Consider the following 18,268-nt stretch of genomic DNA (forward strand, 5'->3'; position numbering starts at 1 on the left):
AAGGCGATTCCACGGTTAGACGAGGAGGGAGAGTAGATAAGCACTAACACAGTTCTAAACGCGTCGCTCGACTGCTCCGGCCTATTCCGACCGTTCAGTAAAGCAAGATTCGTGGTGGAGAGTGCTTGTTTCGTACGACGAATCTATCTACCGCTAGAAAAGACCAATAAAAAGCGCCACTTCGAAGAAGATAGAATTGAATAAAATAAAGGGGATATCCAACGATTTGAATAAACGTGCACACATCAGAATCGTGGTGTTTGTCGCGTCGAAGAGCGGGCCGACGAACGATGGCATCGACAAAGGACGACAGCGCGGACAGCGTGCAATTTTTCGAAGGCGTAGAGAAGCTCCTCGAGATATGGTTCACCAGTAATAACGCTAAAAACAGACAACTTGGTGATCTTCGACAAATTTCTCGGTTGGTAGACATTTCGACTCGTTATGTTTGTCCTTTGCCTCGCCCCTTTCTCTGTATCTTTTTCCTCCGTCATTGTCTTCCTTTTCTTTTGTTTTACTCACACATTCATCATTTTGTCTAGGTATATATATCCATTAACTTACCCTCGGATCCGATTAGACAGTCGCTCTACCTGCTTTCTCCGAATATAATGTTTCTCGAATAAGAGTTTCTCGACGATTACTTAACTTCTTTTCTTTGTATTCAACGACGAATCGATGACAGAAAACGCGATTCTGGTATAAGCGTCCCTAATCGAAGAGGGTTGCTACTCTCCTTCGAAAAGAAACGTCCGTTTTCACAGTTTATAAGTAAACCATTTAATCGTCTCGTTATCGTTTCTCTTCATACGACAACCGGCTTCTCTCTCTCTCTCTTTTTCTCTTCTCTCTCTCTTTTCTCTCCTCTCTCTGTTTCTTTCCTCTCTCTCTCTGTCTCTCTCTCTTTTCTCTCCTCTCTCTCTCTCTCTCTCCCTTCCTCCCTCTCTTTCTCTCTCTCTCTCTCTTTCGTAACGATGATCGCGAGACGAACACGACCGGCATTTCGTGACATCAGCCGCAGCTTATCGCTCTTTAATCTCACGAGCTACAAAACCACGAGATCGTTCGATGCTCTTTCCAGTTTACTCTTTTTCATTTGTTTAACGTACTGAACATACGTACTTACTCGTCGTTGAAGCAATAGTTAAAGAATATCTTTAATTGTCTCCTTTTCTCATTCGTTATTTATATTTATAAATGTAACTTGTAAGCAAAAAAAAGCGACAAAACTTTTTTCGATCCTCGATACGTGATAATTACAAATTCATTTTGTAGTACATTTCTGTTACGTACACGTTAATAGATACCGTTCGTCCTTGCAATGGACAAGATCAAATTCGTTTCATCGAGAAAATGACTCGTGCTTACGTTCTTCTCTTTCACGTACGCCGCACTTTTCGGTAAAGATCGATGCAGCCACTTTCTCGTTGTAGTAATATACCGACTGCTGAAAAACCCATCGTACAACCATTTGACTGATCATTTAACGACCCTATTTGGTATTGATAATTTTCATTTTTCAGGTAGTTACTATTTTCAGGTATGATGGTCGAAACATATATATATATATATATATATATATATGTGTGTGTAAGTAATTCAAATTTTCATGCAACCTATTACGATAATCGTCACATTGCTGCTAAAAAACTGTCGATAGATCAAACTATGATATGAGCGATCGATCTTTTCACTAATTTATACGATTTTTACACTTCCACGTTTGGTTTTCTTCTATGCCGAACAATTTCGGACGATATTACATAATAAAAACATTAGTCGCCGGTTGAGTGCGTCATAGAGGCTTGTATTTAAGTTGGCGTCGTAGAGTAAGAGCTTATTCGATTCCGAGAAGACGAACGGAACATCTAGAAGAATAGAACTCGTTTCTGATGTGTATATACATATGTGTATATACGTGCGTGCGCGTGTGTATATGTGTTTTTCTATGAACCGTTTTCTGCTAATCCAAAGCTCGTCTTTTTTTTAACTTAAAAAAAAATAAATAAATAAAATAAAATAAAAATAAAAAAAATGTACGTATTTTTACTCGAAATAATGTAATCGTGAGATTAAATCGAAATCGTTCGGTTTCTTTCAATATCATTACGCACATGGATACTTAAGGTTTGGTCTATTTACAAGGTGACTTATATTTCAAGTTCGATCGTTATTGATTTCTCTGTGCAACGAATACTCTATATTATAATACGATAATTGTCATTTATTCAATCATCCAACGTACGCCAGTAAAAATAAGAAAGAAATAAATCGTCCTAAGTTATTAGTAACGTAATTAAGTACATGATCGTTGAAACGTCTCCTCCTCCTCCTGTTAAAATTCATTGAAATGGTCATCCTCGAAAGTATTAATTACATTTGACGTAATACGAAAGAATCACTGTGTTATCATTACGAAATTTTTGAAGAACGCTAAACTTTAACGAATCATATAATTTTGTGTTCCAACGGATCTCATTATATGTACATACATATGTACATATTTGCTTCACATTACATTCGAGAACTCTTCGTATATCTGTCTGTTCCTCAATTTTCTTAATATACGTTTTTATCCTATCATATTAGTGTTATGCAACTTGGATAAATCCAAATGATCGCATTCTGTTGCATTTCGTTCGTATATTGTATATTTATAATGATAAGCTTTCTTTCTTTATCGATTATTTTTAATGTATACAAGACATTTCACTGATCATTTCATTTTTATTAACGATAGAAAATATTCCGGGAGAAAGACGAAAAATAGATAATAAATTACGTATTTTATCTTGTTCTCTTACCCTTTTAACTTGCATCGATCGCACAACATACAGCAGTAGCGCCCCGTTGCTTTTCCCGCTCCCCATTTCTGTTCAACCTTTTAGCAAAATAGATTTTGTTTGTTGCTCGTCATAGTCCTTGTGGAACGAAATGTGTAGTATTCATGGCGTTCAGAAGTACACTACGTGACATCAGAACCAATCATGTTACGACGATCGTATATATGTCACCTTTAATATGATTATGATATCGCCTTGATAAATTCAACAAAACTATATAACGTTTCTTGAATTTGATTTAAGTAGATCGATACTCTGTTGATATAGAAAATGACTATAAATATTTATTCCTTGTAGGATCAGCTTACAATGAATTACAATGAAGCCTATAATTTATCTTAATGAGCAATATTAAGAAACTTTTCTTTTTCTGGTAATAAAATATTCGTTGAGAACGTATCTCTCCTCTCTCTCTCTCTCTCTCTCTCTCTCTCTCTCTCTCTCTCTTTCTGTTTTTTTCTCTAGAGGGGAGAGTATATAAAATTTCCAAATTTATAATCGATCTTTCAAAGAATGAAAAAGAGTAAAATTTTGAGACGAAAATTTCCCTGCCATTATTTCTTTCATTGTTTACTGAATTATTTAACAATTAAGTTGATCAAGCTCAAGAATAAGTGGAAAGGATTTTGTAATATTTTATGATTGATTTGAGCACAAATAAAAAAAATTCGTATAAATATGTCCTATTTGATTTTGTTTTCGAATTAAAAGGAATTTTATAAACTATAATAATTCTTTGGTTAGATAAACGGTAATGTTTTCATAAAAGAATTGAACAAAGTTTTTGCAATCATCTGGATATGTGGGAAATAATGAGATAATCATTAGTAAGACGTTTTGCAGTATTTAGATGTGGAGAAATCATTACGAACATTTCTTATGAAAGTAAGCAGATAGACTTTGTTGAAACTCAAATTCGCTGTAACTCGAAAACAAAATCAAGCGAGACACGTTTATATGAACTTTTCTTATTATTTTAATGTACTGAAATTACCGATAAAATATATTCTCACACATACTGGGACATTCTGCATGAGCGTGTGGTACACATGCACACACACAGAGAAAGAGAGAGAGAGAGAGACATACAAAGTGGTTATATAATATATATATATATGTCTATACCACTCCTCTTTTCGAATTGTTTCATTTGACTCTTCTTCTCGTGTCAAATAATTTTGTTGAATCTTGCAAATTCGTATAGGATGAACAAAACGTGATGCGTTTTATAAAAAAAAAATCACATAATTGAAACGATGCCAAAAGAACCTTTTACTTTTTCATTTTATTTTATCGTACATTATTTATTTCTGAAACATTCTTAGCAAGTTTAACGTATATTCGATTCAAAACTTCTTTTAAAAATATGCACTGGCTACGTCAAAGGGCAAACATGTAACACACGAGCTCCGCGGGACGAGCGTTAATCGATTATAAAGAATAAAATGAAACACCTCTTAAACGTTCTCGAGACCATTAGAAAACTCTCGAGGATATTCGCTTCTATTTATATTATAAATATGTTTAAAAAAACCTCGAAAGCTTATTACATGCTCAATGAACGCGTCAATCCACGGATGACAACCCTCGTTTCATAGCATCACAAATTTGAATGTTTTGTAAACAAAAAGAAAAGAAAACAAAAAAGGAGATATCTCTTCATATACAATATAATACTAAATAAAATTGAATGATACTTATTAGTCATTAAAATAGTTGAGAAATACGTCAGAAGATAATTATAAATAAGTTTTTATAAGTTCTATTGAGGAAAGATGATAATACAATATTATAAGTGATAATAATTATTCGTTAGCTTTGGAGATAAAGTAAAAAATTCTTTGAATTTACAGATCTCTCCTTCTGTTTTAGAAAGAAACTTTTTTCTCTTTTCTTTTCTTTTCTTTTTTTTTCTTTCTTTTTTTTTTTTTTTGAAATACGAGAAAATCCAATTGCCACATGGAAGTATCTTAACGATTTATTATTTCATTTGATGATCATGGTAATAATTCATGATCATCAATCATCGAAAGAAAGATTCACAAGTTGACGTTACTCGATTTTTAATGAATGCAGTTTTATAAATGTTCGCCGCACTTTTATCCTCCTATTATGTAATTCGATAAATAATATTAATGAGCCGTTCGTGTATCAATGACACGTGAAAGGATTGAAGGAGACTTCAAGTTCAAGGGAAGAGAGAGGGGGAAGATGCAACTGAGATGCACAGAACAACGATTATGTTCTCCTTGTAGCCAGAATGAATGATGCATCATCGATTTGCATGCTGGTTTTTGTAATTTGTTTATATATGTATATATATATATATGTATGTATGTATATGTATAAATATATATGTGTATATGTGTATGTATCATGTGAACACGCTATCATAAATTGAATGGACTCGTTTAAGACGATGATAATAATAACGCTTTCGATGTCGTTCGCTTTTATTAATCATCTCAAAGTTGTTGTTTTTAAAATAAATTATACTAAAATTAAAATACGATTAGAGAGAGATAAAAAAAAGAAAGAACAAATCTTGTTAATTAAAGGAATACGAACTATTTTGATTTTCAGGCAAAAATGGGAATCCCTGTTGAAGATCGTTAGATGCGAAATTATCAGCTTCTGCCGCAATGATCAAGTAGATGCCTATGTGCTCAGGTAATTGGAGTTTGCATTAAGAATAATTACATGATGCATGTATAATTTAATTAGTGAAAAGTTTTATTTTGATCGAATTATTATTCGCGAAAGATTCGTTCGTTCGAGGTAAGATGAAACTTTCTATTGATTTGATGATTCGCAGTTTTACAAGTTTATTTTTTTACTTAATTAATTCTCTTTTTATCTTTTATTTATTTATATTATTATATATGCCTTTATTATTTCATTGAGTTGCACCTGTAAAAGCATCCTGTCCGATTCGTTAGATCTAGTGTCATTTCGAGTATGATGAAAGTTTAAAAAAGGATATGTAATGTGACTTAAGAACAACTAACGTCAAGCTGAATTCAAAACCTAAGATAACTCAAATTTCAGTAGGATACTAATCTACACTTGCACATTCCTCTAACGATTAATATATCTTTCGTACAGAAATGATAATCTAATCTGTATTCCTATTTCATTTCAAATTTGCACCCAGTCTGTAAATAATATGATCGAGATACTCGAGTCGAACTTTGATTACGATAAACATGATAAACTTTGAAGATAAGCTTTTATCTGTCTTTGGTATTTGTACCATAGTATATATCTACATTTTTCCTTATTTCACACGATTAATTTTAGAACTCTTTATTAAAATGATCAACTAATCGGTTATAGATAAAATCCAAGTTCGACTTTATTCATTGAACTTCAACATCTTATCCAATGCGGACATGCGCGCGCGTGTGTATGATTAATTCTGCGATTAAACTTAATGTAAGAAAGAAAATTAACTAATAACAACTCGATTATTTCAACGGTACAATGTAAATGACTATTACAGCGAGATTGTATATTTATTAAATATTAATATTAAAACAAGGATAAATGTTCCGTTTTTTTTCTTTTTTTTTTTTTTTTCTTTAAATAATAAAACAGTGCTTCAGAACATATAATGTTTCTGTTGTTTCTTAACGCTTATATTCTTCGTTAACAAAGTATTTATATGATAATCATCGTAATGGTAATTAATAGAAATGTAAAAATATCCTCGCTGAAGTAGTCGAAGAAGGGATTAATTTTTTATTACTGTATCGCGATGCCAATGCTATGTCTTTGCGCCAAAAATCAACATTTTTATGCTCGATGCATGATTCGATGTTGAATTAATTATTAATGATAACAGCGTTTTATAGCTAAAGCACTTTGAGTTCTTTTGTCCTTTCTTTTTTATTTCTTCTTTTTTCTGTAAAACGTACAGAGATAGACGCTTCTAAATTAAATGTTGGAACGATATTTCCTAAGAAGCAAAGGTCGCCTTGATAAACTCATAAAGACGATAGCAAAACGTTTATCGTTTCAGATTGATTTACAGAGTCCCTATTAGTTTATTAGACAAAACGTGTTCCAAGTCCGAATAATTCTTTTTATGGTAAAAACAAATTTAAGAAAATAAATGACTATGGACCCATATCAGTTGCAACGAGAGATAAATGCATACGTCGAAGAAATTATCTTGAAAGAATCAATGTTACTAAAGATTAAGATAAAGATGTTTAAATGAGTCATACCAATTACAAACTATGCGATAATAGTAAAAAGACAGGTATGCAGACATAATAGTAAAAGAATCACAAGTATAGATAGGAAAGTAAAGATTCGTTTCATATTTGATAAAATCATTAATAACATCGATTAACAATGATTAATACGTAATACCGATGCATAACGTAGCCCTATGATTTATTTATTCTTTATCATATTTATTTTTAGCAATCTACGTTAGAGATAACATTATTATATTATTACTTAGTAGTCACTCTTATCGTTCTCTCTTGTCATTGAAAATCTCAGGTCAACGTCTCCTCGTAAGTGAAATGGTAAATCATCGATAACCTTTAACAACGTTGTTTTTAATTTTAGGCAAAGAGTTCATTATTTTTTGATAGAGATATCATTTTCCTCGTAGAAAAAAGATACGAATTGAATGTTCAACGCGGAATAATCCTTTGAATAATTCTTAGAGTTGTTTTCTTTCGTTCCATCCAATATATATATATATATATATATATATATATATATATATATATATTTATTTATATATTTATACGTTAGCTTTGTATCATAGGTGAATATTTATTAAGATTACGTGGCTCAAATGCACAATAATTCGTCCGAAAAAAAGATATTTTATCACGAAATATCCGTGTCTAGCCAAAAGCAGTTTAACTTAAAGCTAAAAATATAACTGACCAATCGACGCCAACTAAATATCTTTTAATAACTTTCATTCTTCGGTGACCTTCTCGTCATCATTCCCTTAATATTTAAATGGTGATGAAAGTGATTTTCCTTTTAAGAAATATTTGGAGTAATATTTTCGATTGGTTGCGATAATCAATTAATATTTGATATATTCATTTAACCCTTCATCGAACTCTCCTGATTTCTTTTATTTTTTTCTTCCCTCTATTAAAAGGTATTCGTTCACACATAAATTCAAATCAGTAGTTTTTTTTTCGTCTATTGAAATTGGCATATTCGTAAGTTCTATGTATATTATGTACAACGCATGTTGCATGAATGATTGTGTAAGAGGAAGCACATAAATTTATCTTCTCATTTCATTAATTCTTTTAAGAATTCTGTTGCAGTAGTTGTAATTAATCTAATATAATCAACTGTATGCCATCATTATTTTTTCGTAGTTTGTTTACGTTATCTACATATCTCAAAATTTTGTTATTTATTAATTATTGCAATGACTTCATCGTCTTCTTAGAAAGATAATATTTAAAAAAATAGAAAATGATTATCTTTTTAAAAAATATTGAACAAATTACTTCGTAAATTCTTTCGATTGTTATTAGTATCACATATAACGTGATTGCAATGCATCAAGAGATTTTTATTTGTTTGATTATATATATTATAGCAAACAGATAAGATATTTAAAACATTTATTACGTAATATATTTTATTAAATATATATCTATATAAATAAAATAAATATTAAATAAATTTTACACTTGCAGTGAAAGTAGTATGTTTCTATCAAAGCGGAGACTTATCTTAAAAACATGTGGTACTACAACACCTTTACAATGTTTGGAGCCTCTCCTTAAGCTTGTCGAACAATACACCGGATTTGATGAAGTAGAGGTATGTTTGGACTTGTATAAATATCGTATATTTTTATTTATAATGGTTTGATGTCCTGAATGGTCTCCTATCTTGAAAATGGTTTGCACAGGTAGTTGTAAGAATTATATATTAAGAAGAAATTTTACAAGAAGTATTGTTATTTACAAAATTATGATTTTACCTGTGCATTTTATTCAAGATTCCCGAGCGAAGGATTTATGAACGCTTCATTAGAGTCCCTATCATAATAGATACAAGTGAAGCACATTTGATTTATGTTTTCAAACAAATATGTATAATATATACTATTTTCAAAGAAATGCATAATTTTCTGCAAGAATGTAGAAGATGAAAGTGCTTGACTATATAACTTGACCTAGTGCATAGTTAAGTGATGTCTCTATATATAGAAAAGCTCTGACATACAAAATATATTTTCACCTCCTAGTTTATTGATCTCTTTAAGTCGTGATATACTATGCGTAAAATTAATTTGCACTGATATATAATTGCTATTAACAATGCAACAATTTAGAAAAGATTTAATAGAATTATTCTGAAGCACGTATTCATTATGACTACATTAGTTTTTCCTATTTTATTTGTTCCAGGATCTCTTCTATTCGCGCAAGAACTATAAACGGCCAGAGTTACAAATTTCACCGCATCATGCATTCGAAGAAGAGGTTGCCTTACTCGATACGTACTTTCCTGGTAATAAGATATAACTCTTATTAAATATAATATATTCAATATCTATCTGTGATATTAAAAAAAAAAATTAATTATTTTAGATGGAGAAGCCTACTGTTTGGGATCTATCGACACAGACTGTTGGTATTTATATACTCTAAATAGAGAAAAGCCCTTGCAAGAGAAGGCAGAACCAGATCAAACTTTAGAGATTCTCATGACTCATTTAGACCCTGATGTAATGGCCATTTTTACACGAGATATGTGTTCTTCTGCTGCCGAAGCTACTCAAAAGTCAGGAATCGATAAACTCATTCCCAATATGATCATAGATGATTTTTTATTTGAACCCTGTGGTTATTCCATGAATGGTATTTCCAAAAGCGTAAGGATCTGTAATACAAAGTATATCCTCTACTGCATGTATTATTTCATTGTAATGATTGATTGTTTTTTTTTTTTTAGGGAAGCTATATGACTATTCATATCACACCAGAACCAGAATTTTCTTATGTTTCGTTTGAAAGTAACATTCCTGAGGCTTCTTATGAAGAGATAATACGGCGTGTACTTAACACATTTAAACCTGGCAAATTCGTTGTGACTATATTTGCCAACAAGGAATCTATTGCTGCTAGCTGTCCACGCGAGTTGGAGCAGAATGATTATTTGAATTCTTCTGAAGATTGGCTACGTACCGACGCGCAGTATTGTCGTTTCAAAAATTATGATTTGACCTGTGCATTTTATTCAAGATTCCCGAGCTGAGGGTTCATGGACGCTTCATTAGTCCCTGCTATGACAGGTACAAATGAAGCGCGGACTCTTTCCTATATTCTATCACCTATCGATTCTTCACCTTTATCACATCCTTTAAATAATTTGGAAACCACTAGTGAATCTATTAACTTAGTACCAAAATTATCAAATTTCAACTCAAAAGGCATTGCTGTATCAGTTTCATATATGACAGAAAATAATGAAAGAAAGAATAGTGAGAGCACCATAAAAAATTGTGAGATTACTCAGAAAAACACCATATCCTCTTCCATATTTGCTTATCACTCTATGTCAATCGATATAGAAAAACAGAAATCCCAGACATCTATCGTTATACAATCAGGTACGAGATCAGACGATGATCATTGTATCAACCCTAAAAAGAATAATAATGTTCAGTGTTTTCGTTCTATATCATCACCGCAATTGACTATTAAACCTCTAACACGTTCAAAGGTCTATCGGAAAGCATCGCTAAAATCTTCTACAAATAAATCAAATTTACAGTCTGATCTCTCTACCTTTACAATGGACAACTTCAACGTTGTTTCTAATATAAAAACAATGAATACTGCTAACAACAAATGTATCTTATCAAAAGCGAATAAGTACAGAAAGACTCCCGAACAATGTCCCATCCAAAACGAGACATGCGGAAAGGCCAAGGAAAACGACAGCGGTATTGCAAATTCAAAAAACAAGTGGAATATCGAAGATGTTCATATAACATGTAATCCGTTATCAACGCCGTATCCATATTCGACACCTTGTCAGAAGACAGCGAGTGGAACGGTAACAGAATCGCAAGATGAGGAACCAAAGAGTCGTAGTTGCGGAAGTTTCTTACCAATCCTCTCGTTAATTCCCCAAACAGTTATTGGCTTTCAATATTTGAGTCCGAAAATGAAGTTCTCTTGGTGGCGTAACAAGATATCGTGAAGACACGCTTAAACGACCGTTTGGCACGATGGCCGCTTAAGTAGCGCGGTAACGACGACTCGATGCCGTTCGGTCGAAATAGCAGCATGACTACAAAAGAACCTCTTTTACCTCGTAGTGAGTTCCCAACTCTTCTTCATCAATTAGAGGAATCCTGTTAACGTTACACTCGCAGGTCACAAAATCTATCGCCCTTAAACCGTTTAACATGATATAGGGTCGTAGAGGAAAGCGCATGCAGCTAGAAATTAACGAGCATAAGTAGTTATTTAATTATGCCGTATAAAGAGAGAGAGAGAGAGAGAAAGTGAAAAAGAAAAATAAACAAAAAAGAGAGGAGGAGAAGAGAGTGAATGAACGTAAGAATGAACGTGTGTGTTTGGTTTGTTTGCTTGCTATGTGCGCTCCTCTGTGTGTGTGCGTGCGCGCGTATGTATGTGAGAAAGAGAGGAGAGAGAGAGAGAGGATGTTCACGATGCATATATTTTCGGTTTTTTGCCGATTAGAGTCTGTATTTTGCATGATTGCGCTACTTTGTCTACGATGCTGGATCCTCTAGTCCATGAAGTATTCTTTTCTTAAACTGCATTCACGTTATAGGCAGTGATCTCCATTATCTTTTTTACCAAGAAAATAATGCGAACAAAATTTTTTCTTCTCGTACAACGCGCAATTACTTTGTTGTTCATAAACAAAAAAATCATAACGTATGGAGAGAGAAAGGAAAAGATCTGTTGCAATGATTTTCATGAAAATCTTTCTCTCCCTTTTCGTTGTATTAATCAAAAGTACGAACGATACCGTAAGTAAAATCTTGGCAAAATTTCTTTTTTCTTTCACGAATTCGTGTTGTAATTAAAGGATCATCTTATTTTCCACCCATTGTTCGCAATCGATTTTTTAATAAGAATATTACGATAGTTATATTTCTAAACAAATATATCTAAGAGATGATATCAAAATAAGATATCATATTAGCAAAAATAAAAAAAAAAAGAAAATAAACAGTATATGATAGTGTACAAATTTAAGAATTACATCGATATATCTTTGACATGCTTTACGCCGATTCTGATATACCAGGAATGCTCGATTTGTGATAAATATAATAAGTCATGTGATTTATTTTATAAATTTTGTTTAAGTATATATTTTTGTAAATAGTTATTTATAAAATTTTTAATGAATAATTTAACAGTTCCATTTTTTATTGTAATAATTTAATTGTAATGTATACAAAGAGAAAATGTGTGCTCACTTAATTAACACACGTGAGCAACCATTGTAATATTGTCTTCGCAAAACATGGTCATTCCTGGCGTATGTTCTACTGATTTAAGAACTAAAACTGAATCTGTTATTAAATTTAGCTAGTTAAAAATAGTTCAAATTTTACGATAGTCATTCCTGTGTATATGATTATAATTCTTTTGCCTTATTTATATTATGCTCATAACCCTGCGAAAAATGATGAAAAATTTAATAAATCATGATTCTTTATTTCGAAGAAATATATCAACGCATGTAAAAGAAAAAAAAATGTAAAATCGTGATCTGCTTATTACTTTGATATAATTTGAAAGTATTAATACCTATTTAATAGAGTACAATATCAGTTAATGTGTTAATTTCCTTTTCATCTAATTCTTCTACAATATTATTGCAGTTAGTATAAATGCAGATACGAAAGAGACTTCTATCCAATTCGTTTTTTAAACTGTTTGTTTTATAACTTGTAATTAATAAATAATTTATGAGTTTGTATTTTCTTGTATTTTTTATTTAAATGAAATATTAGCATTTATTTTTATGTATTTTTTCACAAGGAAGCTTTATAAAAATACAGCTGATAATAATTATGATAGTCTGGATATTCTTAATAAAATTATATAGAGTAATTCTAAAGGAATGTTAACAAATTTACTGGCATATTTTATACATCAAAACTAAGACAGAAGTCCTAATGAAAATTCAAAGTTCAAAATGAGTATACCAAATAATTACTAATTGCTAATTTCTACATTTATTAGAACAAATGTTCTATGTATTCCCGCGATTACTAAAAATCTAAAACTTTTCTTTTAATTGTAATGCATAATATATGCTTGTGAATTTTTAAATATCCCTGTAAAATTATCCTGTATAAAATTCTAATCTTTTTTCAAATCTTTCTCTCAATGCACGTAAAATATTCAATTAGTTATGAGATAATGAAATAGAGATTATAAATATATTTGATCTTTACTTGCAGAATTGGACAAAGTAAATGTATTAACAATCATAATGGAAATATATATATATGACTTATAATACTTACTGTGATCACTTCGCCTTTTAGATAAAATTTATTTATGGCTATGCATATAGCACATACAAATTGACTTTACTTTTAAAAATTTAAATATATTTACTTTTGTAATAAAAGGAATCGATTAATAATGTAATAATGTTAAATATATACACATACTATTGTAGATAATATACATCATAGTATCATTGAGTGCTCTGAACTACATAATCCGTGACTATAAATTACTGTTGCATGCGAGGTAATATAATTTCTGTACTATATCTATAAAATAAAGCTTATATTTAGTCAACTTATTTTTATTGGAGTTGGCTTGTTCACTCTCAAATAATATATTGCATTTTTTGAGTATTTATTTTATATTACAACTGATATTTTTTCATAAAAATAAACTTATTCTTCTCCAGCAAAGTAAATAAATAATCAAAAAAGGTGTCGCACAATATACATTATAATACCACTTATTTTAGAAATTCTAAATTATGTTATCACTATCAGTGCGCTTCCATTTACTGAGACAGTCACGCATACCAGTAAATATAGTATCAATTCGTTTTTGTGCATCTTGTTGACGTCTGTTATTTGCAATTTTTTCATGCTCTTTCTGCAATCCATATGTTTGTACATCAAAGTCATTACGTATTCTGTCTAATGCTAATGACATAAAAATGATGTACATTAAACTTGATCAAGAAAGAAATAAGTCATAATTCGTATGTTCATTTCTTTTTTATTTTTTATGAAATCTTGTATAAAATATAAATCTTGTTTACCTTTTTGTAAATTCATCTCATCCATATCTGAATTATTTATTTTTGATAGCTCCTTTCTAAAATTTCTTGTTATTTTCTTTCGAATATAATCTGCTTCTATCTCTTGTTTCGTTCTTGGTACTCTGAATCGAATACAACAGCATAATCCAATTATTATACTAAGTAAAATAGATAAAATTATTCCTGCCAATTGCCAAACGCGAAATCCTGCTAAAGTTTCATCTTCAAGCCATTCTTCAACACCACTTTCGACACAGTCACCTGGACTTATAGCAATTTCATTTGGAGAACATGGTGAAATACTAGACGATGATAATAAAACTGATGCGACAGTGGTCAGGTTCATCTCCATTTTCATAAATTATATAAGTTTATACTTAAAATAAGCAAATCGTTTAATATTTAAATAATCATTTAATATTTAAAACTACATATTTCAATTATTTTACATACCTTTGATGAAACTAAAATCTTTAATAGAATATTATCAAAATGTGTTATGAGAATGCTTGTCATTTATAAATAATTATTATTGTATTCCATAGGATACTTTTGTACACATGCTATAAGTATTCACTCTGAAAGAATGCTTATGACTGAAGCATTAAGAGCAATACAATGTTACCTTATATTAGTATTAGATGAATGGGCGTGGTTATTAATGAATACCTTCGTTTGGCACTCCCTATTTTACACCCTGTGTGTTTTTCTTTTGATACTACACTTTTTTAGAAATCAATACTAGAGAAAAAAATCTAGGTACAGAAATATTTTAATAGAAACATATGAAGGTTTCATAAAAATTCATTTAAGATTATATTTAGAATTAATATATCTATAACACTTTTTTATTATTATATAATAATCTTTTATATAATAATAACTAAAACTAGACAATAAAAATAATTATTAATTAAAAACAATATTCTAATTAAAAAAATAATGGCATGGGCTCATTCAACAATATTTATTAAGTAGAGTAATCTTATCCCATTCGATTTTCTTCATTATTTTTTGTAAAGTACAATCGAATTGTTGGATAAGTCAAGTTTAAATTGTTTATTCAAAGCTCAGATTTATGTGCTTTGAGCATATTCTATAAATGAACTTTTAATAGATGAGACGATATATTTGAAAATCGTATAAACTGCTTTGAACAAATCATTCTAAATTTCTTTGATTAATTTCATGACTAATGATATTCTGCGCAATATTTTATCAAAGATCAAAATATATTGTATACTTTTTATAGATTTTTCAACTTAATAAAAATATTTATAAAAATTTATTAAAAAAATTATAATTAATGTGTATAATTTAATAAAAAGTTTGAAATAATTTACCAATATATTTTCAGGATTGTAAACATATGCTTAAAATATCTTCCATTGTTTTAAAAAAATTACATTTGATCTTACACATGGAAAACTTTCGGTTTACTAATTTCATAAGACAGTAATCAAACCTTTGTTAATAAACCATATACTGTATACCAAAAATTAAGAATTGTCAGCAAAATTATGAGATAAATGAAACATTTCGTTTATCTCGCATTTAAAACTGTTTCAGTACTGTTAATTCTTATATGAACTCATTCTTTCCTTATGAATGTCCGACCGCTGTAAAAATGTAAAATATAAATATTTTATAAAAATAAAAATATATTATATAATATAAATACTATTAAATACTCACGTAATTGTTTTCTTTTCAGTACTTTTTGTTTGAGATCTTGCGCGATTCAATACTTTTAAAAAATCTGTAGTTTTAGTACGCATACGTGAATGAATATAAACTTTACTACACTTAATGTGATAATGTAAGTAATTTCTGAACATGTGTATTAAATCAATAGTATTGTTACGTGCTTCTCTGTTTGTATGTCGTGGAAATAATACTGCAAACGAATAAATTATAAAATGTAAAATAAGAAATTTTAATGATTCTAAATCATGCTGCATTTAAAAAGTATCTTTACCAAATGTAATATATCCAATGCAATCTCCTACTGCCGCTTCAGAATCCTGTAGTTCTAATGGAGGTTCTCGATGATTAAATAAAACTTGTGGTGCTGTATGACTAGCACGTCTACCTTCTTTCAATTCTTGTAGAAATAATTTTCCAATAACCATATCATCCTCATCTTTAAATATAGTACTGAATACTACAGTTACTCTATCACTTTTAGCTTCCACATACCTTAAATTAAAGAAGATATTGCAGAGAAAAAATTATATTTATCTTGCTTTATTTATGATGATTCATATGACACTTATATGCTTACATAGTTTCCTGATCTCTGTATTGAATAACTGCTCTCTTTTGAACTTGTGTACCAGGAGAGTCATAATATTCTTCCTGAAAATCAAAGTATTTCTCAAACACACTTGCAAAGCAATGCCTTTTTAATAGACCAACTTTCTTCACTAAAGCTTCCCAATCTTCTGGTAAATTTTCCAAATCTATCAAAACTGACACATTATAACCTAAAAACATATAGAAAGCATAAAGAGATAAAATACAATTGAAATCGTTGATTGTTATAGATATGTTCAGTTTCTATCTCCCTCTCTCTCTCTCCCTCTTTCGTATCTATTGTAAGATATAAAAAAATATTACCGCTTTCTGGAGCAATAAGATGAGGACCATATTCACGTTTTAGTAATTCATCTGCTCCATGTTCTTGCAGTTGTTTATAAAATTTAAGTAAAATACTAATCTGTAAAAAAATTTTTCATAAACTGATTAATGTTGGATTTATTATAGACATATGTATATTCATATATATGTGTGTGTTTAGACAAATACACACATGTATATAATATATAACAAAAATATTGATATAATTTCTAAAATATAAATATTTTATCTGTATCTGTTTATACAGATAATACTGTGTAGTATGTAAATAATACTATCACATAAATCATATCTATTATATTAACTTACTCTAATTTTTGACTTGTCACCACTTAAATTTGAAATATGAAATAAAACACCATCAAAATCTGCTATAACCACATCCGTTGATTCTGGTTTATGTCTGCAATAAAAGAATAATATACCATGTTATAACTTATTCTAAATTTAATATTATATACTAAATGCAACAATGACATAACTAATTTATCATTGAAGAAAAATAGTTTTTTTTTATATTTTGTATAAAATTATAATCTTTTTTTATATCTTTATGTTATTGATTAATAGTCACACACATTTACACGAACTTATATTCAATAAACCAATAAATGTAAATATAAAAAGTTAGACTACTTTTGCCTTCATTTCAAAATGAATAAATTTAGTCTAATCACACATTTAATAAATATTTTATTATGTATATATTTATTCATAATAATCAAATGAATTTGTTAAACATTAACGTGGACACCGCCCTAATTCATAATCTTTCACAAAGCTCTTACAATTGTACTATAAAATACTTAAACTTAAATGAACAAAACATTGTACTTACCCTGATAAGGCATTTTTTATTTTATTCGTTAATGTTTCTTCTAGTATCCTGTTATGTATCTCAAGCAAAATCATTATAGTATTTAATTCTAAATAATTACAATATTATAGTACAATAATTAACAATTATCTACTGACTGATTTAACCATGTATACTGATTCATATATACGGCTCTGCCTAATTCTAATCTCCACTTTGACCACAGATTACATATAATAGATTGGTATGTCTGATATACAGTGGGTAAACGGTTATTGCTACATTGGAAATCGGATTTTATGTTTAACGCCATTTTGAAATTTTAATAAAATTTTTAAAACTAATAGAATCATCAACTTTATTTTTTTTTTATTTAGTAATTGTATACTTTCAAAAATAATGTCAATGTAATGTCCTGATATAAAGCAATTAAAATGTAATTTCCTCCTTTAATGCAAATCTAGCGCTAGTGTTTCCTTATCAATTTTACGTTAAGTTTTACCTCTAGATAGACAGTAACTCTTTTCTTTGTAAAAGTCATAAAAGTTATATAGTTAGCTATTAATATATACAGGGTGAACTAACTGAATGAGATCATCTAAATATTTACCTTAATTTTGTGGAAATATTTTTTTAGTCATTTCTTTTTTACGAAATTTCAAGATTATCATTC

General features: G+C 29.7%; 4 protein-coding genes across 5 annotated transcripts; 2 read left to right on the top strand and 2 right to left on the bottom strand.

Moving 5' to 3' along the window:
• Positions 1–68: 68 nt before the first annotated feature.
• LOC127069112 (S-adenosylmethionine decarboxylase proenzyme) lies at positions 69–10,106 on the top strand. Its single transcript, XM_051005824.1, has 6 exons — positions 69–421; positions 5,427–5,513; positions 8,537–8,663; positions 9,257–9,359; positions 9,440–9,723; positions 9,804–10,106. Exons 1-6 carry the CDS (start codon positions 291–293, stop codon positions 10,104–10,106), a joined length of 1,035 nt encoding a protein of 344 aa, XP_050861781.1. The 5' UTR covers positions 69–290.
• Positions 10,107–10,112: 6 nt separating this feature from the next.
• On the top strand, positions 10,113–11,415 carry LOC127069113 (uncharacterized). Its single transcript, XM_051005825.1, has one exon. The coding sequence runs from the start codon at positions 10,113–10,115 to the stop codon at positions 11,055–11,057; it is 945 nt and encodes a 314-aa protein (XP_050861782.1). The 3' UTR covers positions 11,058–11,415.
• A 2,283-nt stretch (positions 11,416–13,698) lies between these two features.
• LOC127069116 (uncharacterized) lies at positions 13,699–15,327 on the bottom strand. 2 transcript variants are annotated; one of them, XM_051005828.1, is made up of 3 exons: positions 14,592–15,327; positions 14,139–14,514; positions 13,699–14,019 (listed from the first exon to the last, which is right to left on the bottom strand). In XM_051005828.1, exons 2-3 carry the CDS (start codon positions 14,494–14,496, stop codon positions 13,841–13,843), a joined length of 537 nt encoding a protein of 178 aa, XP_050861785.1. In that variant the 5' UTR covers positions 14,497–14,514; positions 14,592–15,327; the 3' UTR covers positions 13,699–13,840. The 2 variants fall into 2 exon arrangements, with proteins under 2 accessions (XP_050861785.1, XP_050861784.1); XM_051005827.1 differs by having other exon boundaries at positions 14,139–15,327.
• Positions 15,328–15,466: 139 nt separating this feature from the next.
• Positions 15,467–17,818, bottom strand: LOC127069114 (probable actin-related protein 2/3 complex subunit 2). Its single transcript, XM_051005826.1, has 7 exons — positions 17,617–17,818; positions 17,088–17,181; positions 16,758–16,857; positions 16,423–16,624; positions 16,117–16,337; positions 15,834–16,035; positions 15,467–15,757 (listed from the first exon to the last, which is right to left on the bottom strand). The coding sequence occupies exons 1-7, from the start codon at positions 17,688–17,690 to the stop codon at positions 15,730–15,732; spliced, it is 921 nt and encodes a 306-aa protein (XP_050861783.1). The 5' UTR covers positions 17,691–17,818; the 3' UTR covers positions 15,467–15,729.
• Positions 17,819–18,268: the final 450 nt, after the last annotated feature.

This window comes from Vespula vulgaris, chromosome 14 (genome assembly GCF_905475345.1).
Source record: "Vespula vulgaris chromosome 14, iyVesVulg1.1, whole genome shotgun sequence".
Classification (NCBI taxonomy): domain Eukaryota; kingdom Metazoa; phylum Arthropoda; class Insecta; order Hymenoptera; family Vespidae; genus Vespula; species Vespula vulgaris.